At 54.6% G+C, this 24936-nt stretch overlaps 1 protein-coding gene across 2 annotated transcripts in view; it reads right to left on the reverse strand.

The window, feature by feature from the left end:
* TRAF3IP1 (TRAF3 interacting protein 1) overlaps positions 1–24936 on the reverse strand; it is a 143134-nt gene that overhangs the window by 82762 nt on the left and 35436 nt on the right. The window contains exons 8-10 of one of the 2 annotated variants that reach the window (XM_030579939.1): positions 22351–22389; positions 22155–22256; positions 11818–11919 (exon numbers count right to left, since the gene is read on the reverse strand). The exons of the other annotated variant lie outside the window; for it this stretch is intronic. Coding sequence (XP_030435799.1) covers positions 11818–11919; positions 22155–22256; positions 22351–22389 — 243 coding nt within the window. The remainder of the gene's footprint in view (positions 1–11817; positions 11920–22154; positions 22257–22350; positions 22390–24936) is intronic. 2 annotated transcript variants of the gene reach the window in all.

Here is a 24936-nt window from a genome sequence, read left to right on the forward strand (position 1 = left end):
GACAGGTACAGCAGCGAGCATGTGGCCAAAGGCTCGAAAGGGAGCCCCATGAGCCTGGTTATGACGAGGTTCAGGTCCTAGGTAGGGGTAGGCCGTTTGACCTGTGGGTATAGTCGCTCCAAGCCCTTGAGGAATCTTGAAACTATAGGGTGAGAAAAAACGGAACTGCCAGCTTCGCCCAGATGGAAGGTGGATATAGCTGCAAGATGTACTCGCAGAGAGGAGATCGCCAACCCCTGCTGTTTGAGAGACCACACGTAGTCCAGGATAGTGGGGACTAATGCAGAATGCGGAGAATGGCCGTGCTGGTTACACCAGTGGCAGAAGCGCTTCCATTTTGCGAGGTATGTCGAGCGCGTGGAGGGCTTCCTGCTCCCCAGCAACACCTGCTATCCTGCGGCGGAACAGCGCAACTCCGACTGGTTTAACCAGACAGGAGCCATGCAGTCAGATGAAGGGACTGCAGGTCCGGATGGTGCATCCTGCTGAAGTCTTGTGTGATCAGGTCCAGCCAGAGCGGCAGGGGAATTGGGTCTGCCAGGGACAGGTCGAGCAGCATGGTGTACCAGTGCTGCTTCGGCCAAGTCGGAGCGATCAGGATGAGGCGAGCTCTGTCCCTTCGGAGTTTGAGCAGGACTCGGTGGACAAGAGGGAAGGGTGGAAAGGCGTAACAGAGGCGGCCCGTCCACGGAATCAGGAACGCGTCCGACAGCGAGCTTGGGGAGCGACCCTGTAGAGAGCAGAACACCTGGCATTTCCTGTTTATTCTGGATGCAAATAGGTCTATGTGGGGAAAGCCCCACCTCCGGAAGATCGAATGGAGAACGTCCGGACGGATGGACCATTCGTGAGATAAGAAGGATCTGCTCAGGTGATCCGCAAGGGTGCTCCGTACCCCCGGGAGAAAGGAGGCCACTAGATGTATGGAGTGGGCTATACAGAAGTCCCACAGGTGTATCACTTCCTGACACAGAGGGGAGGACCGGGTCCCGCCCTGCTTGTTGATGTAATACATGCCGTTGTGTTGTCCGTGAACACTGCAACACAACAGCCGTGTAGATGGCGCTGAAACGCTTAGCATGCCAGCCAGACCGCTCTCAGCTCTCGCACATTGATGTGGAGCGTCAGCTCCCATGGTGACCAAACGCCTTGGGTGCGCAGGAGCCCTAGGTGGGCACCCCAGCCCAGCGAGGATGCGTCCGTTGTTAGGGACATGGAGGGCTGGGGAGGATGAAATGGCAGGCCCGCACACACTCAGGATGACGTCTTCCACCAGTCGAGGGAGCCTAGAACATCCGGCGGAATTGTCAGGATTGTGTCTATGGCGTCCCTGCCCGGCCGATAGACCGACGCAAGCCAGGTTTGCAGAGGGCGCATACGCAGTCTTGCATGTCTTGTGACGAAAGTACATGCAGCCATGTGCCCCAGGAGAACAAGGCAAGTACGAGCAGAAGTGGTTGGAAAGCTTTACAGACTTTCGACAAGGGAGACTATGGCTTGGAACCGGCCGTTGCAAGGCTAGAGTCCAGCATTGCCCCGATAAATTCTATCCTCTGTGTAGGCACCAGGGTGGACTTGTCCAAATTGATGATCAAGCCTAGATGCACAAACAGCTCCCTGATGATGGTGACGTGGCTGAGCACCTGTGCCTCCAAAGTCCCTCGGATAAGCCAGTCGTCGAGGTAAGGGAAGACGTGTATTCGACAACGGCGCAGGGAAGCAGCGACTACCGCCATACACTTCATGAACACACGAGGGGCCGAGAAAAGACCAAAGGCAAGGACAATAAACTGGTAGTGACCCTGATTTACCACAAAGCGCAGATACCTCCTGTGCGGGGGATAAATTGCAATGTGGAAATATGCGTCCTTCATGTCGAGAGCAGCATACCAATCTCCGGGATCCAGGGAAGGAATGATGGTTCCTAAGGATACCATGCGGAACTTGAACTTTTTGATGAATTTGTTCAGTCCTCGCAGATCCAGGATGGGCCGGAGGCCCCCTTTTGACTTGGGGATTAAGAAATACTGGGAATAAAACCCCTTGCCCCTTAACTCCTCTGGTACCTCCTCTATAGCTCCAATCAAGAGGAGCTTGCGAACCTCCTGAATGATGAGTTGCTCGTGAGAGGGGTCCCTGAAGAGGGACGAGGAGAGGGGGTGGGGGGGGAGAAAAACTGAAGACAGTATCCAAGCTCCACCGTGCGTAGGACCCAACAATCTGAGATCAGCTGGGACCACGCTGGAAGGAACGGGGAGAGGCGGTTGTAAAAATGAAGAGGATCCAGTAGAGGAATTGGTACAGTGCTCTCGGGCGCACCCTCAAAAGTTTGCTTTGGATCCCAGCAGTGGTTTGGTGTGACTGGAACTGTTGCCCCTTTGAGGTCCAGACTGATGTCTGCGGGTAGTGTGGCCTTGTCGCCGGGCAAGATCCTGTCTTGGCCGAGGCGGGGGGTAAGGGTGCTGAGGTTGGGAGCGGAAGGACCGTCTCTGAGTCTGGGGTGTATACATTCCCAGCGAACGCATGATAACCCAGTTGTCCTTCAGACTCTGTAGTCTGGGGTCTGTCTTTTGTGAGAATAAAACTTGTCCATTGAATGGCAAGTCTTGGATGGTATATTGCTGCTCAGGCGGTAGGCCGGACGCTTGTAACCAAGATACACGGCGCATGGCTATGCCAGAGGCGACCGTTCTGGCTGCCAAGTCAGCGGCCTCTAAGGAGGTTTGCAGTGAGGTCCTCGTGACCCTCTCCCCCTCCTCTAGGAGAGCTGTAAACTCCTGACGGGAGTCCTGAGGAACCAACACAGGGCTTGTCTACATCACGGGGTTACAGCGCTGCAACTTAGGAGGTGTACACATCTGCAGGGCATCACCAGCGCTGCAACTCCCTGTTTGCAGCGCTGGCCGTACTCCCGTTTTGTCTCGGGTGTAGAGGATCCAGCGCTGGTGATCCAGCGCTGGTAATCAAGTGTAGACACTTACCAGCGCTTTTCTTGACCTCCGTGGAATAAGGAGGTATCCCAGCATACCTGAGGAAGCCTCTGGTAATCAAGCAGGTCTCCTTCCCCGGTTTGCTCTCGCGTTCCCCGAACCCCCGAGCAAGCAGGTCTCCTTCCCTGCGGTTTGCAGGGGGGTTCGGGGAACGCAAGAGCAAACCGCGGCGAAGCAGGTCTCCTTCCCCGGTTTGCTCTCGCGTTCCCCGAACCCCCGTTCAAGCAGGTCTCCTTCCCTGCGGTTTGCAGGGGGGTTCGGGGAACGCGAGAGCAAACCACGGCGAAGCTGGTCTCCTTCCCTGCGGTTTGCTCTCGCGTTCCCCGAACCCCCGTGCAAGCAGGTCTCCTTCCCTGCGGTTTGCAGGGGGGTTCGGGGAACGCGAGAGCAAACCGCGGTGAAGCTGGTCTCCTTCCCTGGTTTGCTCTCGCGTTCCCCGAACCCCCGTGCAAGCAGTTCTCCTTCCCTGCGGTTTGCTCTCGCGTTCCCCGAACCCCCGTGTAAGCAGGTCTCCTTCCCTGCGGTTTGCTCTCGCGTTCCCCGAATCCTCGAGCAAGCAGGTCTCCTTCCCTGCGGTTTTCAGGGGGGTTCGGGGAACGCGAGAGCAAACCGCGGCGAAGCTGGTCTCCTTCCCCGGTTTGCTCTCGCGTTCCCCGAACCCCCCTTGAAGCTGCCCAACAGCTCTGCAGTGTGGCCACATCTAACACCACTTGCAGCGCTGGTTGCTGTAAGTGTGGCCACTCTGCAGCGCTGGCCCTATACAGCTGTACTAATACAGCTGTAACAACCAGCGCTGCAAAATTGTAGATGTAGACATACCCTCAGTAAACTTGCTGACAGCTTCCCAGGTGTTGTAGCTGTATCGGCTTAAGAGGGCTTGTTGGTTCGCCACGTGGAGCTGAAGGCCTCCCGCAGAGTAGATTTTCCGGCCCACCAAATCCATGCGCCTGGCCTCCCTAGATTTTGGCGCGGGAGCTTGCTGGCCGTGGCGCTCCCGTTCGTTGACTGACTGGACCACCAACGAGCAGGGGACGGGGTGCACGTAGAGGTACTCATACCCCTTGGATGGCACCATGTATTTTCGTTCTACTCCCCTGAATGTGGGTGGGATGGAAGCTGGGGACTGCCAGATGGTGTCTGCTTTGGCTTGGATTGATTTGATGAAGGGGAGGGCCACCCTGGTCGGTGCTTCCGCTGACAATATGCTAACCACTGGGGCCTCCACCTCAGGAACTTCCTCTACAGGAAGATTTATATTCTGGGCAACACGCCGCAGAAGATGCTGATGCGCTCGGAGATCAATTGGCGGGCACCCCGATGATGATGTGCCCACTATCACCTCATCCGGGGAAGAGGAAGATGATAACCCAGGGTTGAGTGGGTCTTGGACTGAAGCCTCGTCCTGGGGGACCTCCGTTTCCGGAAAGTCATGCTGCGCAAGTGGATGTGCAGAGTCTTCCTCCATACCAGCAGGGGGAGGTTGGCTGACTGTGGCCTCTGCTGCACGGTGCTCCGAGTGGCTGGAGCGTGCTGGGCCCAGTGGCTCGCCCTGGGCTTGGTGATAGGCCCAAGGCATCCAAAAGGACCATTGAGATGGTACATGGTCCGGGTGGGCCTGTGCATCTGAACTCCCGTAGGAGGCGCTGTCCGCGTGTGAAGAGGCGGACGGATGACGCGATGGCCACAGAGGAGCTGATGTTGACTAGGCCAGGTCTCTGCGCCCATAGGGCTCATCTCTAAGCGGTACCAGTGAGCGGTACTGGAAACCGTGGCGGTATCTGGAGCGGGACCGGGACCAGGACCTGCTACCAGCGCGGTGCCGGGAGGTCTACTGGTGCCTTATATCATCGTGCTGGGATCGGTTGCGATAAGTACGTCGGTGTCTCGACCTGGACCGGTGCAGAGAGTACCACGACGGCGACCGGGATCTCGAGCGGTGCCACGAGTACGACCAGTTCCGTGGAGAACGGTACCGGGACTGCGAGCGGCGCCGGGATCTTGAGCGATGTTGAGGCCGAGAGTGATCTCGGGATCTGGAGCGGGACCGATGGTGTTCAGTGGTGCCCGGTGAACCTGGTCGCACCATGGTGGGCTTGCCCAGAGATTGAATAACCCGCACCAGCGGTGCCAGGGGCTGGGGCAATTCGGGCTCTGTCAGAGCGATTAGGTCGCACACCACGGAGAAGGTCTGCGGCGTGGAGGGCGCGACGAGCTCAACCACAGCGCGTGCTGGAGAGCTGGTAGGCACCAGACTCAACGGCTCCTGTGAAGCTGGAATCGATGGTGCGGAGACAAACGGTGCCGCGGCAGATGACGGTGCCGGGTGGTCCGTCTTGGAGATACGCTCCGACTGCGGTGTAGCTGTAGTTGCCGCAGGAGCCTTGTGCTTCTTGCTCCTCAGGGAGAGGGAGCGGTGCTGGCTGGAGGGTTGGGCCGGTGACGGGTGGGGACGAGGAGCCTTTATCGGTGCCGGGTGGTCCGGTGCGGAAGAGGCGCTTGGTCCCGGTGCTGGAGTCGGTGCCGAGGATGGAGGAGTTAAAGCTGCCTCCATCAAAAGCTGTTTTAGGCGAATGTCCCGTTCTCTCTTTGTCCAGGGCTTGAACGCCTTGCAGATCCGGCACTTGTCCGCAAGGTGGGATTCGCCTAGGCACTTCAAACAGGAGTCGTGCGGATCTCCTGTGGGCATCGGCGATGACAGGTCGCACAAGGCTTGAAACCCGGTGAACTCGGCATGGGCCCCGGTACCGGGGGAGGAGAAGGGGCGAGCCCCTGATCCTCTTTAACTATATACATAACTATAAACTAATTTTAAACACTAACTAGAACTACAGTAAAAGAACTATATGCACAATACTATACAAGAGAATGAATCGCTAGGGAGGTGGAGAACAGCTAAGCAGCGCTCCACTGTTCCGACCGACACGGGCAGTAAGAAGGAACTGAGGAGCGGATGGGCCGGCAGGGGTATATATCAGGCGCCACTCCAGGGGCCGACCTGCCAGCCCACCGAGTGTTGCTAGGGTAAAAAGTCTCCAACGAACGTGCACGCAGCACGCACACACCTAATTGGAATGGATATGAGCAAGCACTCGAAGAAGAATGAAAGGACCCTTAACAAATGCAAGATAATTCATATCGGAAAGAATAATATCAACTACTCATGCACATTGCTGGGTGCTAAATTAACTCTGAAAAGTGATGTAGGGCATCACTGTGGCCAGCTTAATGAAAACCTCTGCACACTGAGCTTCTGTTGTAGGAGCAGCAGCAATCTCTATGCTCTGTACGGCTATGCTATGTATAACCTGTATGCTCAAAAGGTCTGTGATACTCCCCCCTTCCCCCCTCTAAATACCTGTGAAGTGGCTTTCCCCCTCCCCCGCACTCCTGGAATGCTTGTGGGATAAAGGGAAGATCAGAAGAGCTCTCAGGTAGACAAAGGGTATGTCTACATCTACAATTTTGCAGCGCTGGTTGTTACAGCTGTATTAGTACAGCTGTATAGGGCCAGCGCTGCAGAGTGGTCACACTTACAGCAACCAGCGCTGCAAGTGGTGTTAGATGTGGCCACACTGCAGCGCTGTTGGGTGGCTTCAAGGGGGGTTAGGGGAACGCGAGAGCAAACCGCGGGGAAGCAGGTCTCCTTCCCAGCGGTTTGCTCCGGTGTTTTTTGAACCCCCGTGCAAGCAGATCTCCTTCCCCACGGTGTACTGTCGGGTTCCCCGAATCCCCGTGCAAGCAGGTCTCCTTCCCAGCGGTTTGCTCTGGTGTTCCCTGAACCCCCCTGCAAGCAGGTCTCCTTCCCAGCAGTTTGCTCCGGTGTTTTTTGAACCCCCGTGCAAGCAGATCTCCTTCCCCGCGGTGTGCTGTTGCGTTCCCCGAACCCCCGTGTAAGCAGGTCTCCTTCCCAGCGGTTTGCTCTGGTGTTTTTTGAACCCCCGTGCAAGCAGATCTCCTTCCCCGCGGTGTGCTGTCACGTTCCCCGAACCCCCGTGCAAGCAGGTCTCCTTCCCAGCGGTTTGCTCCGGTGTTCCCCGAACTCCCCTGCAAGCAGGTCTCCTTCCCAGCGGTTTGCTCTGGTGTTTTTTGAACCCCCATGCAAGCAGATCTCCTTCCCCACGGTGTGCTGTCGAGTTCCCCGAACCCCCGTGCAAGCAGGTCTCCTTCCCAGCGGTTTGCTCCGGTGTTCCCCGAACGCCCCTGCAAGCAGGTCTCCTTCCCAGCGGTTTGCTCCGGTGTTCCCCGAACGCCCCTGCAAGCAGGTCTCCTTCCCAGCGGTTTGCTCCGGTGTTTTTTGAACCCCCATGGAAGCAGATCTCCTCCCCGCGGTGTGCTGTCGCGTTCCCCGATCCCCCCTGCAAACCGCAGGGAAGGAGATCTGCTTGCACGGGGGTTAGGGGAACGCGAGAGCAAACCGCGGGGAAGGAGACCTGCTTCCCCGCGGTTTGCTCTCACGTTCCCCGAACCCCCCTGCAAACCGCGGGGAAGGAGACCAGCTTGATTACCAGAGAGGCTTCCTCTGATATGCTGGGATACCTGTTTATTCCACGGAGGTCAAGAAAAACGCTGGTGAGTGTTTACACCTGATGACCAGCGCTGGATCACCAGCGCTGGATCCTCTACACCCGAGTTTCAACGGGTGTACGGCCAGCGCTGCAAACAGGGAGTTGCAGCGCTGGTGATGCCCTGCAGATGTGTACACCTCCTAAGTTGCAGCGCTATAACTCCCTCACCAGCGCTGCAACTTTGTGGTGTAGACAAGGCCAAAGTGTCTGGGACTCTCATTAGGCAGCACTCACAACCCAATGCATGGACACTGCACGGACATTGCCTGAGGTGGAGTGTGAACACCATGAGCAGGCCATGAGGAGCAGGTTCTTAAAAGGGGAAAGGGCCATGTGCTCAGAAGTGCACTCACAAGCTTGTACCTCCCATAAAGGCCCTTCGCCTGGACTGCCTGGCCAGTGGTTCACTGCATTGCATTCCATGGTGCCTCGGGAAGACTTATCTTCATCGCACCGTCCATCGCTGCGCTGTGGGGCACTTACCTTAAAGAATCCTGACATCTCCAGTGCCGTGCCTGTCCTGGGATCGTGAGTATGCGAGTGTGAGTGTGACCCTTTCGTCCTTTCTTTTGAGCTTAGCTATCAGTATAATAAACATTCTGCTTTCTGCCAAACTCTGGCGGGTCATTAGTCTTCCCTAAGCTTACTAGCCAGCCCAATTTCAGGTAACATTAATGGTGGAGAATGTGGGCAGTTTAGTGGAGGATTTGACCCAAGAGTAGGAGTCCCCTGGTGCCCCCCAGTGCTCTCTTAGGTGGGTCCAGCTCGAGCCTGCGTGAAAAAGTGGTACACTAGCAACCCACTGCAGGGAGAAAAGGACACCACTGTTGAGTGCTGGTGTAGGGCAAGGGAGAGAACTAGGTGTAAATCCCCTGGCGCCCCCTAATAGCTTCCTGAGCAGGTCCAGCTCAACCCTATGTAAAAAGTGGTAGGGTAGCAACCCACTGCAGGGAGAAAAGGATGCCGCTGCTAAGTATGCCACTGTGGGGCAAGTGGAAGAAAAAGGCAAAGCAGCCTGAGCGAGAAGACATCCCCCCCTTGGGGAGTGGCACCATCTCCTGGGGTGTTGTTAGAAGTTCTCCAAAAGAAATGTGCAGACCCCTGGATGCCAGGAGCAGTTCCACCTGGGAGTACAATTCATGAGCTGGAGAAGGAATGGGATATGTGAACGGTGGAGGTTCTGATTGTGAAAGTAGAGAATGCTGCTATGAGCCAGGCAGTTATCTGCCTGACGGATCTGGTCCTGAAGGGGTCCGCCCGGGAGAACAGGGTTCAGGGGGCTTATTCAGCCGAGGTCACCACCATTAGGATGTAAGCCCAGAGGGGTGCAGGATCATATGATGATTAGGATGGGGATATCTGGTATGATCCGGATCCCCCCGATCCAGACCCGGATAGCCAGACCCCAGACACTGTTGGGGCGGTCCAAAGGGTGGTCCAAAACTCTGGGCCTGCTCCCGCAGGGGGCAGGGCAGCTCCAAGTACCAGACACACTATGGCAAAGACCGAGTTGACTCCCGCACAAGCAATAAAGTTAGCAAAAGCCCTGGAGGAAAACTGGATACACAATGGACAACTCAAACAAGCAGGGTCTGCCCCAGTGGGAGCACTGTGCTAATGTGTTTCTAAGCTTCTATCTTTCAGCCTTCAAACTAGAACATCAGAGAAGCTGGTACCAGCTAAAGAGTTACAGAAATACCATGGTTATAGCATCGCAACAAAGTCCGCGTTCAGAGTTCTGTGTTCCATGTTCTGTGTCTGTCTCTGGTGGGTGTCCTGGGCTAGCATTGGGTCCAGAGAGAGAGAGGGGATACTGCACTAGACAGGGTAAATACCTATTCCTTTCTCTACTTCCCCCATCTCCAACCAAATTATCTATCACATCCACCTCTGTCCAAAAGACTTTGGTCCCCAGTGCCTCAGGTTTATTTTTTGTCAGGTTCTCTAATAATCATTTTGTTGTTGATTTTTGTTAATACACTTGTATTGTTAGTTACATTTTCTTGCATTGTTAATTCCACACTTTCCTCTATGCACTCTGGTTCTACTTCCCCAAGCCCTTAAGGATAGTTCATGGGTCCCCATTATCACCCCCTAGTGGGATTTTTGACCTTGGCCTGTAATTGTAGGGCCCTGTCTTTCAGGTCTAGGAATTGTTGCCCTTCTCTTCCCCCCCCCTCCCCCGACCCAAACCTCCTGAAAAGAATTGCTAGTAACAGGGGATTCTGCAACATTTTAGAAACTAAATGTTAGTATAAGTATCAGCAATTTCACCAAGTTCTCTGTTACTATGTATCTTCCAAATCAGTTTAACCTTGCATGACAACCGTGGTAGTCCTACAAATCTTATCTGTTGTGTGCATTTAAGGGTTAGGGTTAATTTTTATTGTTTGATGGCTTGGGCCTCATTTTGTTTGTCAATGTACCCAATTATTGTAATGGTGATGGTTTTACTGTATTCCCAATTATTATAATTGTGATTGTTTGCATTTGTGTTTATATTAATTCTGGTGTTTAATCAATTGTGTTTTAGTCATAATATAGTTTTAGTTTGGTTATAATTGTTTGGTTTGTTTGCAACAGATCACCTGGGCCCTATAAGGACAACAGCTACTGTAATAATCATAGATCAAGGGGCAGAGTGTTGTAGGAGCAGCAGTGATCTGTATGCTCTGTATAACTATGCTATGTATAACCTGTATGCTCAAAAGGTCTGTTACACTTACCCCGCCCCAGCCCCTTTTTGTCTCCTTTCTCTCTCTGAATACCTATGAAGTGGCTTTCCCCCTCCCCCTCACTCCTGGAATGCTTGTGGGATAAATGGGCTGGTTAAACAGCTGAAAGATCAGAAGAGCTCCCAGGTAAACAAGGTGCCTGGGACTCTAATTAGGCAGCACTCACAACCCAATGCATGGACACAGCATAAGAGTTTGGCAGAAAGCAATGTTTATTATACTGATAGCTAAGCTCAACAGAAAGGGGTGGGGGGGGGGTCACACTCCCACTTGCAATCACACTTCCAGGACAGGCACGGCAATCAGTATAATAAACCTGCTGCTTTCTGCCAAACTCTAGGGGGTCATTAGTCCTCCCTAAACTTACTAGCTTGCCCAATTTCGGGTAACAACATCCATGGTCAAAAAAGCAAACCAACTGTTAGGACATATTAAGAATGGGACAGAAAATAATACTAGAAGTATTACAATACCATTCTCTAAAACAATGGCATGCCTTCACTGAAATAATGTGTTTAGTTGTCAGCCTTGCCCCCAAAATTACAACAGAAGTAGAATGGGTCTAGAGATAGGTGATGAAAAAGATTACATGCATGGAAAGACTATTGTAAGGACAGATTGGAAAGACTAGGGCCTTGGCTACACTGGTGCTTTACAGCGCTGCAACTTTCTCGCTCAGGGGTGTGAAAAAACACACCTCTGAGTGCAACAAGTTACAGCGCTGCAAAACGCCAGTGTAAACAGTGCCCCAGCGCTGGGAGCTGCAAGCTAATCCCTACGGGGAGATGGAGTACCTGCAGCGCTGGGAGGGCTCTCTCCCAGTCCTGGCGCTGCGACCACACTTGCACTTCAACGCGCTGCTGTGGGAGCACTCCCGCGGCAGCGCTGTACGGCTGCAAGTGTAGCCATACTCTAAGACTGTTTAGAGGAGAAACAAGAGGGGACTTGATAGAGGTACATAATGTAATGAATACTACAGAGCAAGTAAATCAAGCGTTCTTATTTAGCTTTGCTCATAGGAAAAGAGCACAGGGACATTCACAGAAAATGAAAGGCAACAAATTTAAAACTCTTAAAAATTTGGAACTCCACACAATCAATCTATATCCATGAGGCCAAGAGCTTAGTAGGAATCAAAAAAGGAACAGACATTTGTATGGATGGTGAAAACATCCAGGTATATTAGAAAAGAGTATTTACACGCACAAGGAATATGAACCCTTATATGTCAGAGTATAAGCCAACCACTAATGGTTTTAGGAATAAATGTATCTTGTTGACAGGTTATTTCATAATTGTCCACTAGAGGATTTCTAGCACATTCCTTTGAAACCCCTGCTAGAAAAAACCGTCAGAGACAGGATACTGTACTATACGGACCACTGAGCTAATCTGGTATAGTAATTACCTTTTTAGCTAGCTGATATAATATAGGAAACAATGAAGACACTGCTATTGCAGGAGTGTTTAATAAAACGTTATTAAACCCTATTTAGCCATGACATACCAAACATTGTTTTCTCTTACCTGGCTCTTGCATTGTAGTGACTGACTCAGCTTTCTCTTTTAATATACTAGCTGCTTTCTCAACCAAGGCACTAGCGGCAGTTTTACTAGCTTCCTTTCTTCCTGACATAAGATAGTTTACAATGAGATATGTACTATACACGAGGGACATACTCCCAAACATTTCAGAATCAGTTGCTGCATTACCTAATGTGGTCACAAGCTACCTGGCATGCATCTCAGTTGTCAAGAGCATCCTACCATATGCTCATTCTTCAGATTTTCAAACCACAAAGGTGGAGTATTTTTGCTGACTTCTGGATAGGCAAAATGACAATCTTGACGACCATGTATATATGGCTGTGGATCCACTGACATTTCACAAACGTTTTTAATTTAACATTCACAAGCTTTCCTCTTTTCTGCTCTCCCAATATAAAGCATGCGTTTCTATATTACTTTATAAAATCTTAATTTTGACATGGGTACACGGGCAAAGGGGTTTTAAATCTTGTAAGTGATCTACTCCTAACACTATTTTCTTTACATAAGGATTAAATGCTTTAGTGACACAATGTTATGAAACAAAAATATTCATTCTTTTCTAAAAGGAAGGCTTTTCACATACTCTGTTAAAGATAATTATAGACCAAAAATCACAACTGATTTAATGGAAGGAGTTATTTAAAAATCACTGACAACTACAATATATAATTTATAGATTAACCTAATATTTGCATTGCTATGCAATTAGTTTTACTACAAGACATACAACAACAGTGAAAATAGCTCATCACTGGTAACTTGAATGACAGTAGATTTAATATTTAACTACACAGGATAATTTAAATTTTTTTTAAATGCCAACAATATTGAAAAATTATTCTTAATAAGGAAAGGCAAAATATAGTATAATTGGTTATAATTAGCGAGTATTCATTAAGCTGGAAAGGTTCAGTTTTATTAACACAATGGCTGCCTCTGCAAGTCTAGTTGTAGTGCAAGCCTCTCTTCTTCCTGGCATTACTTCTTTTACATTTAACATTAAAAAGAACATTCAAAACTCTGAGCCCCCTGACAAACTTCCAACACTCACAAAATAATTTGCAATAGGCATTAACACAGGAAATGAATAGGTCTAAGGCACATGGGCACTTTTAGAAATCCTACCAGGCGCTTGAATACTTTTCAATATTGTACCCCTGGTCTTATGTAACATGTTAGCTTTTCACCTGATACACATCGGAACCAAACTAGCTTGGGATCAGCTTCTGAACACAGGGGATTTGAGTCCAATACACAAACAAAGTGGTATGAACGGTACACCATGATTAGCAATCTGCACAAAAGCTGGAATAGCAGGAATATTCCAGGACAAAACTAAGGGATATGGAGAACTAAACATCTCATTTGTTAAACTGTGAGTCTTTCTCAGCAGTATTTCTTACCTTTTTAAAAACCAGTGAGACAGACCCAAACCAGTGTGGTACAGGAGTCTGGTCCTATTGGTATCCAGGAGGTGGGCTTCGCCTGCCCACTTCTAAAGGACCTCCCTCCAGCCTAAGGGGAGGATCCACAGGTCCGTGACACCAAATAAGTATGGGAGACAACTAATGAAAAAACAGGATCAGGAGTGAGGTCATAGGGCTAAATGAAGGGAATCTGATGGGGACACCGAGCGGAGAACCCCAGACAATGCCCACTGCTCCTCGAAAGTGTCAAGGGAGCCAGTGGACGCCGCCCAGAGGAACTCTGCAAGGATGCGTGAATGGACGGAGGAGCAGAAATAGGCCCCACAGTCACAGGAAATCCCATCAGCCAACCTCCTCTCCCTGGTATTGTAGACGGCTAGTTTGGCCAGGGCCAAGAGGAGGCTGATAAGGAGATCCCGCGACTTGGTGGGGCCATGGATGGGGAGTGCATAGATAAAAAAGTGAGGGGAAAAGTGAAACCAAAAACGCAAGAAAATATTCAGGAGGAGCCGGAACAGGGGCTGCAACCTGGCACACTCCAAATAAACGTGCGCCAAGATCTCCTTCTCACCACAGAAAGGGCAGGTGCTGGGGACAGACGTGAACCGCACCAAGTACACGCCCGTGCTCACGGCTCCGTGAAGGAGCCGCCAACTGATATCCCCGGCGGGCCTCGGGACCAGGGCAGAGTACAAGCTGGCCCACCGAGGCTCCTCACCCTCGAGAGGCGGCAGGAGGTCCCGCCATTTGATATCGGGGCGGGACGCAAGGGTGAGGTAGTGAAGGGTATGGAGCACGACCGAGTACAGATGTTTCCGTGGCATGGTCTGGAACAGAACCGGCTGCAGATCATGCAGCTGGCTGGCAGTGAAAGGGTGAGGGGGCCGATTGGGTCCACGGGGCAGGGGCCTGGGGTGGAGGGTGGGCGGGGTGTGCCCTCTCGCAGGACCCAGTCGAGGTAAGCCCGAGCAGCAGGCAGTAAAGCGGCCTTCACCTCCTGAAGTACGTGCTGGGGAGTACGAGGTCTGGAGAGCCCCATGCGCTGAGCGAGTGTCAGGGGATCCAGCCAGTCTCCCCAGTCATAGTCCAGGAGGTCTCCGACCCTGGTGACTCCCGCCGAGACCAGCCTCTGGCACACTGTGGGGGACTCCGCCACCTGCACACGAAGCTGGGGATTGTGTAGCAGGGGCTCCGCGAGGAGGTCAACCCCCACGGTGGCCGCCACGGACCTGGTCGTTGAAAAGAGCTTCCAGGTCCGGAGGAGGTCTTGGTAGAAGACCGGCAGCCCGGAGAGGTCTCGCGGAAGACCTCTCGGATGGAGGTAAAAGAGCTGCCGGTCGTATCGGAGCCCTCGGAAGCGGCGGAGGAAGGCATGCGCCAATACGCTCCACGCCGGACTACCCGCACCAAACAGGAGCCTCTGCAGGGCCTGGAGGCGGAAGACATGGACCTGAGTGCGTAAGCACTTCAGGCCCTGCCCCCCCTCCTCCAGGGGCAGGTGGAGGACCCCTGCAGAGACCCAGTGCGTCCCTGGCCAAAAGAACTCCAGAATCGCCATCCGGAGGTTGGCCAGGAAAAATGGGGCTGGGACCAGGTTGTTGAGCCAGTACCAGGACCATGGACAGGACCAGTTGATTGAGCACCAGTGCCCTCCCCCGAAGGGAGAGGCACCGGAGTAGTCCTGTCCATTTCCGGAGCCGCTCCGTCACCCTGCCCTGCAAATCCTGCCAGTTCTCCGGCGGAGACGGATGTGTGGCAGAAAGGTAAACGCCAAGATAGAGCAGCGGACCCGCGCTCCACCGGATGGCCTGAAGCGTGAGTGGGAGGGAGCTCGCCTGCCACCCGTCCCCGACCACCAGGCCAGAGCTCTTGACCCAGCTGACCCGGGCGGAGGAGGCTGCCGAGTACACAGCCTGGCAAGCCTCCACCCGCGCAAAGTTGCCCGGGTCCTGGACCACGAGGAGCACATCATCGGCGTACGCCGACAGGACCAGCCGCAGCTCCAGCTCCCGAAGCACCAACCCCGTCAACCTCTTGCGGAGGAGATAGAGGAAGGGCTCGATCGCCAGAGTGTACAGCTGGCCCGGGAGGGGGCACCCCTGCCGCACTCCCCGCCCGAAGCTGACCGGCTCGGTCAGGGTCCAGTTGAGCCTGACCAGACACTCCGCAGAAACGTACAGCACCTGGAGAAAACCCACAAACAGGGGTCCGAAGCCGAACGCTCGCAGAATGCCCAGGAGATACCCGTGATCCATCCGGTCGAACGCCTTCTCCTGATCCAGGGACAAGAGGGTGAACGACAGACCATCCCTACACCCCAATTCCAGAAGGTCCCGGACCAGATACAAGTTATCAAAGATGGTGCGGCCCAGGACGGTGTAGGTCTGGTCTGGATGGACCACGTCCGCCAGCACGGACCCTACCCACAGCGAGATGGCCTTCGCAACAATTTTGTAGTCCATGCTGAGGAGCGAGACAGGACGCCAATTCCATAAGTCGCGGAAGTCCCCCCTCTTCGGCAATAAGGCCAGCACGGCTTGCCTGCACGAGAGAGGGAGGACCCCGCTCTGCAAAGCCTCGGACCAGACGGTGACCAGGTCTGGGCCGAGGACGTCCCAGAACACACGGTAGAACTCTACGGTCAGCCCGTCCAAGCCCGGAGATTTATTGGTGGACATGCGACGGAGGGCTTCCGAGAACTCGGCCAGAGTGAGAGGCAGCTCTAGCCGGTCCCGGTCGCCCGTGCTGACCGTCGGGAGTCCGTCCCAGAGCACCCTGCAAGCGTTAGGATCGGTCAGATCCGGGGAGAAAAGAGTGGCATAGAAGGCCCTGGCCCTCTCGCACATCTCCGCCGGATCCGTGAGGGGGGTGCTGTCCTCCGCCAGGAGGCAGGTGACGTGCTTCTTGGCCCCCCATCTTTTCTCCAGGGCGTAGAAGAAGCGGGAGCCGAGATCCATCTCCCGAAGGAGGTGGATGCGGGATCGAACAAAAGCACCCCGGGCCCGATGGTCTTCGAGGGCCCAGAGCTCCTCCCACTTCTCCCGGCACGCTCCGCAGAGAGATGGATCCTCGGGGTTGGCGGCCAGACGCCTCTCCAGCTCCAAGACCTCCCGCTCCAACTGCCCTATCGCCGCATCCCTCCGTCGGCTGGCACCTCGAGTGTAGTCACGGCAGAAGAGCCGGGCGCGCACCTTCCCCAGATCCCACCACCGCCGCACCGAGGAAAAGGCGTGCCTCTGCCCTCGCCAGGCCAGCCAGAACTCCCAGAAGGATGCCACGAAGCCCGCATCCTCCAGCAAACTATTATTAAAGTGCCAATAGGCCGGCCCCGGCCTCTCCGCGCACAGAGAGGCCGTCACGGTGGCAATGTGGTGATCCGAAAAGGGGGCCGGCCAAACGCTGGAGGAGTGGGCCCGTGAAAGGTGGAAACGTGACAGGTAAATACGGTCCAGCCGGGAGTGGCGCGACCGATGGGCCTCCACCCGGACGAAGGTGAACGTCGAGACGTCGTCCGGGTGGTGGTCGCGCCAGACGTCCACCAGGGAGTGGCGGTCGACGATCTCCCGGAGGACGTCTGCGGCGGCCGGGCACTGCTCGGTCCCCGAGCGGTCCCGTTCCTCAAGGGTGGTGTTAAAATCCCCTCCCAGGACCAAAGCCGAGGAAGGTGGACACCTGCTGATAAAAACGTAGCCTCTCCAGGCCCGATGTCGGGGCGTAAACGTTGACGAGATTAACCACAAGCCCCTCCATGCGGACCCGGAGGTGCAGCAGGCGACCCGGCACAGCCTCGGCGACCCCCAGCACCTCGGGCCGTAGGTCGGGGGAGAACAGGGTCGCCACTCCAGCCGCGCAGACCGAGAAGTGGCTAAAGTAGGCCCCGTCCCCCCACTCCAGCCGCCAGCTAGCTTCAGTGGCAGGATCTGAATGGGTCTCCTGCAGGAAAACCACAGAGTACCCCCCTCCCGGAGGAAGGAGAGCACCTGGCTCCTGCGGAGACCCATCCTACAGCCCCGGGTGTTTAAGGTGGCAAGGACGATCGGCGCCATGAGGAGGGCTGGGGGTGATCCTCGCTGGCAGACATGTCCACGGCCTCCGGCAGGCCGCGCAGCAATCCGTGACCAACCCCGAAGGTGAGTAAAGAGTCACGGAAGACACGGACCCGCCGGTAGGCCACGGCGGCCTGCTTCCCGGTCCTCTTACCCTCCCCCATGAGGGCCCTCGCGGCCCGGAGGACTTGATGGAAATCCCCCCACCGCTGGAGCGCAAGATGGACTTTGTTCCGGGAGCCACGGACGTCCTCGAGGAACTCCCGCAGCTCCTCCCTCAGCGCATGGGGGGGTGGGGTCACTGATCGATGACTGTCCCCCAGTGGGGCCCCCGTCACAGTCCCGTGGCCACCAAGGCGGGTAGGCAGGGGGAAGATCCCCAACGTGGCAGCAGATGGGCCGACGCCACACGACCCGCCCCGCTCCCAGATTCTAGAAGGGGCGGTGGAAGGAGAACAGCAGCCCCTGGGGGGTCAGGACAGGAAGAAACTAATGAAGCCACTCCCTGGGAGGTAGTCCCAGGGGCGGCATTGGCATCACAGGAGGTGGGGGGGACAAGGACAGGGCTAACGGGAGTAGGGCAGGGGTCAGGGAGAGAAGTCGGGAAGGAGGTAGAGGCAGGATCCGGAGCCCCTATATTTGAGCCGCCGGACGGTGGCTCCTCCTGGCCAGGCTCAGGGATCCGGAAAGTGGGAAGGGGACCCCTAACGATGCCGGGCTCAGCCACTGTGGCACGTGTGGCAGCCTCGGCATCCAGAGGTAGATGTTGGTCAATGGGGTCCCCGCTGAGGAAGGAGGGCTGGTCCTCCACACCCAAGAGGGACACACCCTGGGAAGCGGGTCTCGGCAGCGGGGCACTGGCCGTCGCCCCAAGGGGCTCGGCGGCCGTCAACAAAGTGCCACCCGCAGCCAGGTCGATAGAAGATTCCAGGGGACCCTCAGAGGTGGGAGCAGAAACAGCGGTTAGGGGAAGGGAACCCTGGGACAGGGGGGCCGTGGTGAGGTCGCCCAGATCGAGGCCCGCCGGCAGAGGGTCGTCCTCCCCCTGCGTGACCAGGGTCAAACCCAGGGCCTCGATCTCCGCGTAGATGGGAGGGAGATCACCGTCCACCACCCCAGGACCCTCCCCGCCAGCACCCGAGGCGATACCCACAGCGGCACTCTCAGAGGCGTCAAGTGGGAAAGGGGCGAGAGAGGCTCCCTCGGGGGCATCCACGGGAAGGGACCCCGGAGGAGGGGCGGTGTCACCGTCCGGTGCTGCCACGGCATCCCCAGCCGGCACCACAAACTGGGAGTCATCAGGGGGCAAGGTGGAAGACTCGACATCGGCGCCCCCCCTCCTGCTCTTCCGGGGGGCCTCCGAATCCGAAGGATGTAAGGAAACTCGAGCCTTGCGCTTGCCCCACTTCCCCTGCACTAAGGGCCAGCCCTCCATGGCATCATCCGGGGGCTGGCTAACAGGGGTCGGCTCGGGGGGCAAGGGCAATGGCTCAGGGACTCGGGGAGCCAGTGGTGGGACAGCAGAAACCGGGGATGACTCCCCCTGGGACGAGCCCTCTCCCACGTCCGGCGGTAGCCCCGCCATACCCTCCTTCACAGAGGTGGACCGAGGAGGAGGAGGAGGGGCAGCTTCGGGTGCTGGGCAGCCAGGGGGACAGTGATGACAGGGCAGGCGCCTAGCCGGGGCTCGGGGGTCCCGGACGCTCCTCCGTGCTGGGCCAAGGGACAGTCCCTCCGGACGTGCCCCATCGCCCGGCAGAGGTAGCACAGGGCCTCCCCCGTTGAGTAATGCACCCGGTAGTGGGCTCCCTGGTAAGGGACCAGAAAGGACCCCTCGAGCGCCTCTCCGCCACGCGCCGCCGGCGGCAGTTGAAGCTGCACTTGCCGGCCGAACGAGAGAACATGACGGAGGGTGGGGTCCTTGCAGCCCAAGGGGAGAGGGCTGATGACGGAGAAGGGGTGTCCCAGGGCAGAAAGGGCGGGCAGCAGGGCGGAATTGGGCAGGAAGGGAGGGATGGCAGTCAAGATTAAGCGGACCCCCAGGTCTTCCAACGGCTCCAGGGGGACGAACACGCCCCCCACCGCCAGGCCCGTCTCTACTGCCTCCTGGGCGGCGGCCTCCGATGCCAGGAAGAAGACCACCTTCCCGTACATTTTGGAGGCCGCCACGATGAATGTGGGCCCCACCACCGTCGCCAACACCTGCACGTAGGTCTCCACGTGGGGCGAGGAGGGCACCAGGAGGCAACGGACGCCGTGCTTCCTGGTCAAAGTGGGAAAGGGGCCCCGGCCGCTGTAGATGTTGGCGGAAGCAGCGGTCGGAGGAGCAGCAGCAGGCGGGGGGGGCCGCCGCCACCTGGGCGTACGACCTGGGAGCCGGGGGAGGGACACCTGCAGAGCTAGTGGAGGGAACAGCGAGGAGGGATGCCGCAGCCGGTAGCAGGGCTGTGGCAGCGGGGGCAGTCTCCGCCATGGAGGGCCTGGCCTTTTTAGTGGGGCCCTTACCCTTCTTCCCACCCCGACCCTTCCCACCAGCTGGGGGGGCTCCCCCCGAATCAGAAGGGGCGAGGGACGTGGCAGCAGTGGAGGTCTCCCCAGTACTCGCCGCCGCCAGTGCCCCAGCAGGGGCGGTGGTAGGTGGATCGGCAGCGACGGACGAGGTAGTGGCTTGGGCAGTGGACACGGGGGCAGGTGGAGGAGGGGCGGTGGGAGCATCGCGAGGGGTCTCCCCCGCCGCGTCCCCCACCATAACGAGAGCGGGGAGGGGGAAAAACAGCGAGGGGAGGGGAAGGAGAGGAGGCGGCCAACCCTCCCAGCTAGGCTTCAGGCAGGGGAGGAGGGCGCCAGAAGGGGAAGGCTAAAGGGGAGTGGGGAGCAACCAAGGACCTAAGGGTGGGAGGGTTTCAGGGCACCAACGCAGAGGGGGGTTCCGGCTCCTCCAGTTGCACTAGGGGAGCGGGGGGGCAACGGCAGAGGGGGGAGTGCAGTGAACAAGGAGAAACCAAATGGGGAAGGGCACAAGCACCTGGGAGGGGGCGTGGGCGCACGTGGGGAGGATCGATCAGGGCTGGGGGAGCACAGGGTGGGGAGAAAGGGCGAGCTGGGATTGGGGTAGAGGGACCACAGGGACAGCTACAGGGCCGGGGCAGAACTATCAGGCGGCAGAGGGAAACAGGTGGGGTGGACAAATGTGGCAAAGGGGAAGGGGTCAGTCCAGTGGGAGGGGGGAGGTGGTGCACCCACAGACACTTGTGCCAAAAAGTCAATGGTTGGCTGCTGCTGCTGCAGATCCAAATGGTGGAAGTGGGCGTGGTGAGCCAGGCGAGCAGCTCAGACCCAGAGGCAGGAGTCCAAAGCAGAAGGAAAACAGCCAGCGGGGGTGGTGGAGGGGGCAACAATGGTGGTGGGGGCAAAGGGGAACACGGATGGACCGGGGACAGGCTCCACGCCACACCCCCGGTGCCCCAGCAGACACAGTCCAAACTCCCACCACAAGAGCACAGTTCGAAAAAGACTCAGTCCAGAAAAGCCCCCTCCACAGTGGTCTCCACGTGGCCTCCCAGCAGCATGCAGTCGTCTTCTCCTTCCTCTCCTCCTCCGGGCACCAACAGCTCCCCAGCAACAGCCTCAGCAGCCCCAGTAGCTACAGGTGGCGGCGGTCTGGCGTCCAGGCAGGAGGGACCCCGCTCAGAGGGTGGTGTCCTCAGCAACAAGAGATGGGGTCCCTCACCCTCCTCCTCTCTGGGAAGCAGGCCAACAGCCCCCCCCCCCCCCCCGGGGCTGTAGGTGGAGTAACAGCAGGAACTGAGGTGAGGGGGAACCACCAGCCAGCCAGCAAACAGACAGCAGAGAGAGGGGCTGGTGGTGGTGTCTAGCCCAGCCAGGGGAGCAGCAGGAGCAGGAACAACAGCAGCAGCAGCGAGGGCCCAGTGCCCAGCAGGAAACAGCAGCAGTAGCAGCAGCCCTCTCCCTCCTTCCTCTACAGCAGAGCGGTCGAAGGGAGAGCTACTGGCCACAGGAGAAGCAGGCTTCTGTTCCCTAAGGGACCAGAGCAGGTGCTGCACTAGAGTAATCAGGAACCTGCTAGAACCAGTTAAGGCAGACAGGCTGATTAGAACACCTGCAGCCAATCAAGGCAGGCTAATCAGGGCACCTGGGTTTAAAAAGGAGCTCACTCCAGTCAGGTGGGGAGGAGCTAGAGGAGAGGACGTGCGTGTGAGGAGCTGGGAGCAAGAGGCACAAGGAGCTGAGAGCGAGAGGGTGTGCTGCTGGAGGACTAAGGAGTACAAGCGTTATCAGACGCCAGGAGGAAGGTCTTGTGGTGAGGATAAAGAAGGTGTTTGGAGGAGGCCATGGGGAAGTAGCCCAGGGAGTTGTAGCTGTCATGCAGCTGTTACAGGAGGCACTATAGACAGCTGCAATCCACAGGGCCCTGGGCTGGAACCCGGAGTAGAGGGCGGGCCCGGGTTCCCCCCAAACCTCCCAACTCCTGATCAGACACAGGAGGAGTTGACCCAGACTGTGGGGAAGATCACTGAGGTGAGCAAATCTGCCAATAAGCGCAGGACCCACCAAGGTAGAGGAGGAACTTTGTCACACTAGGTATAGGAAGAAAGTGAAAATTCACCTTTTAAAATCAATGCAAGTGTCTAAATTAATGAAAAAATCAGAATTATTGCTGCTGTGACCAATGTGAATAGTGTTAAATCTTTAAAGTGTTCAGAAATGGTGAGAAAAGTACAATCCATATTAAACAGTTAAAATGAACAAAGGGGAAAAAAGCATGCCAACTAAAGTACCAAAACATGAGACATGGTTAATGGACAGGTTTGCTTCTTACCTAGCTGTTTCACTATAGTGTCCTTTCTGGCTTTCATATATGAAGGGCTAAGCTTTTTTTCAATTGAGACACTAGCTGCACTGTTTTTAGATTCCTTTCTTCCTGACATGAAAATTATGAGATAAGCATTTAGGATATTTTAAAAGAAAATTTATAGACTCAAATGGTGTACAAATACCATATCTAATGCACTTACTAACTGCAGGTGGTGACCTAATCAGCTGGAATGAAGGACCTTAAAAGACAAACAAGACAGATTACATTTTTGCAAAGTACAGGACAGCTGTTCCTAGGCTTAGCCAGAACTAACTAAAAAGACTAAAATCTTCACTTAAATATGGTCTAAGGCAGTGGTCCCCAACCTTTTTCGTCCTGCGGGTGCCAGACAACGAGCCACGGAGGACCGTGGCAGCGGACGAGCATCCACTGAAATTCCGCCGACAAACAGCAACATTAATAGGCGTCGCTGCTGAAATACCACCGAAAATCAGTGGCATTTCAGTGGCGACGCCTCTGGATGACGCAGCTTGTTGGCGACATTTTGGCGGATGCTCATCCGCCAGCCAGTACATGGGCACACTTAGACGCCCCAGCGGGCACCATGGCACCCGCAGGCACCACGTTGGGGACCCCTGGTCTAGGAAGATAAAGAGAAATTCTTAGAAGGGAAATGTGGCGACAGAGACAGAGAGGTTGTATCAGGTTCAAGTCTGCTATGGGCTGTAGGAATTCAGTGGGATCCTCATCCAATAACTTAAATTGCCTAGTCATATGAACGGATTGGTGGTCTCAGTCCACTTCCTAATGGACGAGTGTGACCATCACAGAACCACTGCCACAACTGATAACTTGGACAGTCTCCGGACAGAGGCCAAAGGACATAAAGTTGTAGTAGTCTCCAACTTTCAACACTGATCTTCTCAAATACAGTCGTGGTATGCTGGTAGGGTGGCAAGAGAAAAGCTTACGGTGCTGCTTGCCCCATCTGTATCTGTCCAACAGATTACTTCAATTTGCACGCTGTCAAAGTGGGCACTTTTCACATGTATTCACTTTTTTTTCTTGCTAATGAGTTAGGTATGAACCAAATCATAGCAAAAGTTTGATTAGCTATACTTGATCTCAACATTACACTAAAGCAGGAAACCCAAGAGAGTCTCTTTGAAGATTTTCTTCTTGATTTATCCATGGGGCTTTTTTTGTTTTTTGGAGCTGGCGCAGAAATAATTTTCTAATAGTGATAGTTTTCTTTTTTCACCTTGGTATACACAGTTAATTTTCACTCACTATGGTACTACATTTCACTTAAATATCATATTTGAAATGAGAGAAAGGTGGAATATCAAATGTCTCAATAAGCATACAGTTGTTTGCTACCGCTTCCTTTCCTTCACAGCACTGTGACTTTCCATATAAAACCCAGAAGATGATAATGTGAATGAAACCATTCAAGCATGTACGCTAAGAATCTGATGATGTACTAATGCTCTTTCCTAATGCTGGTGCCTGCTTCTGCAATAAGGGAAGTGCCTTAAACAATATGATTTACTTGCAAAGTAAGAGTATTTCTTATGTTTTTCTAAGATCACAGCATTAAACTGATCATTGAATTCTGTGGTTTCAGAGCACAAGAGTTCTGACAGAGAAGACATATGACATCCATGACAACAGCCATTTTGGGTAAGGGAACCAGCAAAAATGAGAGAAGGAACAGAAACTTTCTAAACTTTGGTTTCAAGTGGTTAGGATAGGTCAGGTGTGTGTGGCACAGAGATCTAGCTTCTTCCTGCATATGCCACAACAACATGACCTATCCATGCCAGCAATGTGAAAATTCTTTGATTCAGATTAGACTGGTGTCCGAATACTGGCCATTTCCCAGTATTTGTATTTAATCAAATGACAAGATAATACACAAATGTCAAAAATATGATGGCATCCATTGAAGCTCTACTTCAATTCCACTAAAACTGGGAAACTCCAGAGTGCACCTTACTTCTAAGCATAATGTGTGCAACAATATTAAAATCAAGGAAAGCCCAAGGTGCAGTCAATGGTGCAACAGCATCCTCCATAATCGTGCCACAATTCCAAACCACACCCCCTTGCTGCTACACTCCCCGCATTCCTTCCCATCTTCTCAGTGAAACGGACAGCTGCCAGGCACAGAATGGCCTCAGCTTGACCCTGCTTGTTCCTTTCTGATTGTTTCTAGAGAGCAAATGAGCGACTAGCTCCTCCTAATCAGAGGCTCACAGAAGTGGCATCCCACAACATTCAGTACCATCCCCCCTTTTATTCCTCAACTTCTAGGTGAAGCCATTGTGGGAAACAATAGAGGCTACGGGGGGATTTGATAGCTGCTTTCAACAACCTGAATGGGGGTTCCAAAGAGGATAGAGCTAGACTGTTCTCAGTGGTAGCAGATGACAGAACAAGGAGTAATGGTCTCAAGTTGCAGTGGGGGAGGTTTAGGTTGGATATTAGGAAAAACCTTTTCATTAGGAGGGTGGTGAAGCACTGGAATGGGTTCCCTAGGGAGGTGGTGGAATCTCCTTCTTTAGAGGTTTTTACGGTCAGGCTTGATGAAGCCCTGGCTGGGATGATTTAGTTGGGGATTGGTCTTGCTTTGAGCAGGGGGTTGGACTAGATGATCTCCTGAGGTCCCTTCCAACCACGATATTCTATGATACAAAGTCAGCAGTGTACTGACAACACCTAGCTCCCTATCCTTCTCTAACTCAGACCCCCTAGACAAGCCCCAAGGCAGAAACGGATGAGG

Source organism: Gopherus evgoodei, chromosome 11 (assembly GCF_007399415.2).
Source record: "Gopherus evgoodei ecotype Sinaloan lineage chromosome 11, rGopEvg1_v1.p, whole genome shotgun sequence".
NCBI lineage: Eukaryota > Metazoa > Chordata > Testudines > Testudinidae > Gopherus > Gopherus evgoodei.